The sequence below is a fragment of the Capsicum annuum genome, chromosome 2 (assembly GCF_002878395.1).
Source record: "Capsicum annuum cultivar UCD-10X-F1 chromosome 2, UCD10Xv1.1, whole genome shotgun sequence".
NCBI classification, from domain to species: Eukaryota; Viridiplantae; Streptophyta; class Magnoliopsida; order Solanales; family Solanaceae; genus Capsicum; species Capsicum annuum.
Window position 1 is genome coordinate 104,576,233 of NC_061112.1, and position 5,589 is coordinate 104,581,821.

At 37.8% G+C, this 5,589-nt stretch overlaps 1 protein-coding gene across 1 annotated transcript; it reads right to left on the bottom strand.

Moving 5' to 3' along the window:
* Positions 1 to 392: 392 nt before the first annotated feature.
* LOC107858880 (N-acylphosphatidylethanolamine synthase) lies at positions 393 to 5,384 on the bottom strand. The gene is made up of 5 exons (XM_016703683.2): positions 5,031 to 5,384; positions 3,345 to 3,472; positions 2,101 to 2,186; positions 1,642 to 1,779; positions 393 to 939 (listed from the first exon to the last, which is right to left on the bottom strand). The coding sequence occupies exons 1-5, from the start codon at positions 5,237 to 5,239 to the stop codon at positions 640 to 642; spliced, it is 861 nt and encodes a 286-aa protein (XP_016559169.2). The 5' UTR covers positions 5,240 to 5,384; the 3' UTR covers positions 393 to 639.
* Positions 5,385 to 5,589: the final 205 nt, after the last annotated feature.

Sequence of the window (5,589 nt, forward strand, 5' to 3'; positions counted from 1 at the left end):
GGAGTACAAATCATGTTTGAAATGACAGAAGAAATTTGTTGCAAAAAAGTGTACAAAAATCAAAGAAGGATATTTTTGTAAACAAACATTTCTTTTATAGAAATTATGTAAGATGTATTATTTCTTATACATTAAACCAAACAATGTATACGATGTAATAAAAGCATAACTAAAATAAATATTACTAAATACAAGCATTACTAATACACTATATTCTGTATTGTTCTTATACGCTCTACCAAACGACCCCTTAGTGGTGGACAAAAGAGTACTGTAACTTCACACACTTTAACATGGTCCCTAATTACCATTCCTAGTGAAGAATCTGCCTTGTCTGCAATCAAAGGAAGGTTCGAGGCAACATAACCAAGCAGGAAGTTCACAATAATCAGTTTTCAAGAACTGGTGTGATCTCTTTCATTTCGTGAAAATGATATTGAAAATTTCAAAAGGCAAAAAATTACAGCTACAAGGATTACACCGGAAAGCCTTACCCTATGCCCTCAATTAAGGGATGAAAAGTCTAACCTCAGACTATCAAAATCTTGAAATGGAAAGTTACAATTCACTCAATATAATATGACCTTCAAAACAGATGCACCTTATGAATTCCCTATAAATGTTCAGAAAGCGCCAACTTTATTGCTCTGCCTTCACATAAGATTTACTAAAAATCCTTAAGTTTTCTAAGGTAGTTCGAATTTGATCAGATATAGTCATGTACAGGCATTTTTGTGCTGCCTCGTCCAGTTCCAATCCCCCAAGGATGGTTCTTGGCCACCGCCCGTTGGAAGATGATGAATCCCTAGATTGAGATAGAGCCATCTCTGTCAGTACTGGAAGGTTAAATTCCATTGGCTCACCAACAACTATTTTTATCTCCTGGTTCCATAACGGAACTGGAGGTCTTCTCCCAAAAGCATAGTTCTCAGGCATAACCTGAAAATTGATCAAGCCACGGAATGTATCAACAACTCCAAGGATCAAATTTAAATTATTTAAATAAAAGCTGGTACAACCTCATAATCACTACTTAATTAGGAAACGAAAATAAACATCCCTGTCCATGGAAATACGACCGATGCACGTGTGCATATATAAGTATATGTGTATTTCCTCTCCTCAAAATGGACTGAGCATTAAAGAAGAGCAGGAGATTGTTAGCTGAAAGTAATGACAGTTGCGGAATTTTGACCACTCTCATTTTCTTTCCTAAAGATGGGTTGTGAGGGAAGGGAAAAAAACTACATATTGGCAAGACTTGTCACTTGAGTTGACAAAGGATCAATGGACTCTGCAACAACAATGAAGCAGTGCCATAAATGCAACAGAGTGGTTTAAAAACACTTCTAGAACTGCATGACCTCTAATCCGGTAAGCTACACTACCTTATTCTTACAATAAAATTAGATCCACACAGAAGCACGTGAAGTAAACAACCAATGTAAAATATATAACCAGACAGGTACTATCAATTACAGGATCCAAATAACTCGACCATCCTACAAGACCCGCCTAATGTCCATAAAGTGTTACTACCAAAAATAACCAAAACCGAATGGATCCATTGTCAATTGCTATTTAGGCATAACTAACATTGTTCATTTCTGTGTATGCATTGCTATTCCGTCAAGAACCTACCTTTTCAAAACCATGATGGATAATTGGCAAGACAATTGGAGTCACGGGGGCACGAGCAATGAGACTGGCAGTTCCCCACTTCAATCGTCTTATAGGAGCATCTTCTTGACAGACCTTCCCTTCTGGAAATGTGTGCAGCTGCCCATTTTTGAAGGTCTTTAGCCAAACATGTCATTTCAATATAGTGGAGACTTAATAGGAACTGTTGATAACATCGTAAACTATTCTGATGCATTCTGGATGGAAAGGAGGTTACATAAGCGATACTGGATCATTTTTAAATTCAGTCCTCAATTTTAGAATAACATAATATCAGATGCATATCCATTTTAGCATATAGCAAAATAACCCCTATAGCGTAAAAAATGATCAATTGACTACGCAAATATCTAGAAAATTTGACACTAATGTCCATAACTAGATGAAAGAATTCAAGGCAAGGGGTAAAAGACGCATTACCCAGGCTCCTTCAGTCAAACGATCAAGAGCTTCATTCATATGTTCTTGATATATGCCAGCCCCTCTTGTTATTGGTATACATTTCCCTGCACAACTTCATACAGTGAGAAGAAACCCACACCAACAATTAAATTCTGTATTTAATTCAGTGATTCATGTTTGATCTGCAAATGAAACCCAAAACATCAAAAACCCTACTACCTATCAAATTAAGAGTCTTCCACTTCTCGTTTTAGCAGGGGAAATAAGAAAATACAAATTGAGTGTCATACATGTTACTGGAGAATAAACCACACAGTCATAGATCCAGGTCTGAATAGCTGATCACTAAGGAAGCATGTGGAACAGAAGCATAGGTGCAGATATGAATAATTGCTCAATATGGAAGCTTGCTGTGCAGAAGCATGGGTGCAGATCTGAACAACTGCTCAATATGAAAAGTTTGATATCCATGTAAATGGCACAGAAACCACAGGCGCGAGCGCAGATTCATGTAAGTGCTAATATGGAAGTTTCAAGCTAAATCTCAGCTATAACCTTGAGTTTTGAGACACTACTTCAGTTTATAGACATAGATAATTACACATTTTTATTTCAATTATACAGCTGATTCCAAAGATGTTTATTGCATCATCACAACACCCAGAAGCTCCTACTCTACTGATTTTTTAAAAAAATAAATGATCGCCGGATATTCTCAGAGTTCTTGATAGAATGTCCATGCAAAAACATGTTCTGTTCTTCCTAAGGGAACCTAAAATTCTGCTATGAAAATGCTGTCCACTGACAAAGCATAACTTGCATTTTTCTTTTCACTTTTGAACCCTGCTATGATATGGAGTTAATTTTTTTGAGAATGGTAAGGTTGTGTACATGACACACAAAAATTGTGCAAAAAATTACGTACAGATCAGTTCCTTCACAATTACAGTAGGAAGCTAAGAAAAACCCATCATCCTATTACTGTATTTGACATCTTCTAGCCTACACCAAAAGCCCTATAAGGAAATACAACTGTATTTCATAGTGTAGATATTCTCAAAGGGAAATGCATCTGCTACGAAAATACATGTCCACTTTCAAACATCTTTGGTTCCTCTCCTTCCAAATCACCCACCAAACATATGCAGGAATGGTCTCCATATCTTCCGGTACAATATGAAGTTCGTAAGTAATAAAAGCACCAAAAAGATAGGGCATTGAAATTCAAGAACAGAAGTGTACCAGACCAACAGATTACACACCGATCCGGAAAAAATATGACAACACTGTATTTTTAAAGCATATGTCTTCCGCTGCCAATACCCATCGAGCAAGCTTTGCATCACAAATTGGAAAGCCTTTGAATGCCCACATAACTGGGTCATCCAACCTGCAGTTAGACACAACCGGAAATAAGAGATGGTGTGAATAATGACTACAACGATCAAAGTATTCCAGGAAATTACTAGATCAATTATCAAATTATAATCACCCATACTTCAACCCCAAAATGGGGTTGGTTATACCGAATCCTCTATATGGATTCCGCAATATAAAGGCACATTTCATCCCAAATATCAGCAAAGATTGACTTAAGAACTTGTTGTCCTCTCCCCATACACAAAAATTTATCGCCCCTTAACTGGGATTACAAGTCACCAACAATCGTTTGCCAAGCCTAGCAATAATGTCTACCTAGAAGGTTAGTATAGGTAGGAGTGTATTTTCTTGTCGCCCTTAATAGTAGACGTGTTACTTTTTTAGTTTCTTGTTCATTGATTCATGTTACTATCTATTGTTTCTTGTAGTTCGATTATAGTAATATTTTTTTGTAGTACTATTATGCTACTATCTATTGTTTTTGTTACTACCTCCACCCAACTCAATCTTAAAAGCTAGCTCATGAGGGGAGGATTGCCCTAGTCCATATAAGCAAACCGCTAGTCCATTCCCCAACCAATGTGGCACTTTTAACTACTCTAACATCCCTTTCCACGTCCAGGGCACATCTAGCGCGTGGACTAGGAGTCCACACGAGGATAGACCTTGCTCTACTACCATGTAGAGATATGGCACCTGGGCCTAACTTAACCCCAAAAACTAGCTCATGGGGGAGGATTGCTCAAGTCTATATAAGCAAACCGTCAGTCCATTCCCCAACCAATGTGGAACTTTCACCTACTTCAATAGCAATAGTTACTATCTACTGTCTTTTGTACTTCCATGTCATCTTTTTCTAGACATGTTTTTTTTCTTGAGCTGAGGGTCTATTGGACCTCACCTCTATGAGGCAGAGATAAGTTCTGCATACACTCTACCTTCCCCAAACCACAAAGTGGGACTACACTGGGTATGTTGTTTTTGTACAGTATCTGACACCTAAATGGCTAAAACCATTAAATTCAACAATGGGTGTTTTACCCAACAAAGTATGCCCAGCTCCTGCGCCAATTCTATTTACTCAACTTGAAAAAGAAAATCTTTCAAGAGAAAGGCTCAATAAAAGCAACAACAACAGTAACATAACCAGTGTATTCACACACAGTGGAGTCTGACGATGATAAGAGTGTACGCAATTCACCACTACATCAAAGGTGAGGTAGAGAGGCTGTTTCCAACAAAACCTCAGCCAAAAAGATATAAAAGAGGTACAAAAGACAATAAAGAACAACACAATAAATGACAGTAACACAACAATACTACCAAAAAATAATACTAAAAGCAATCTACCCGAAAAAAAACATATATCAACAAGAATCCAAAGAAGAGAAAGATACAAGCATAGTACTACGGCTACTAATAAGGACAACACTCCTATCTACGAACACGAACCCACTCCGACCTCCTAACTTGTTTTGGCCACACCTTTCCTATCTAAGGCCATGTCCTCTCGTTAAGGTGCATTATATGACATAGAGGTCCTAATGAAGAGAGTAAAAGCAACTGACGTGGACATGTGATTGCTGACTGTGAGAAGAGGAACGCCGGCAGGACGGGATCTCGCTAGGTTGATGAGTGTGTCGCCGTTGTGGACTGTGGTGCTGTTCATTACATTTACCACCGCCTTAGCGAAGGTACCTATCGCCGTGATCACCAATTTCCGAGGTATACCACCCAAGTGGTTTGCTCTCGCCCACTCCATCATCCGACCACCCATGTTAAACCCGCGCGGCTTTAACTCCTTTCTTTCGACACAATTGGTCCCTTATATTTGAAGATAGGTGCAAATCACTCATGTGTTGAACAATTTTGATAGATATGCAGTGTTTTTTTAATTAAAAAAATAACAATAATAATAATTGGGGATTTGGGAAGGGAAATAGAAAGGGGATTACAATATGGGGATGGAAAGTTTAGATAGTCAACCAACAAAGTCATTAAGATTTTTTAACATGCACTCTCATATTGTGTTGAAGAGAAAAAAGGTTTCATATTGTAATTTTTTGCGAAAATAACTTTTTCGTTTTTTGTTTTCATCTGATGGCCGATTTATGTATTGGAACATGG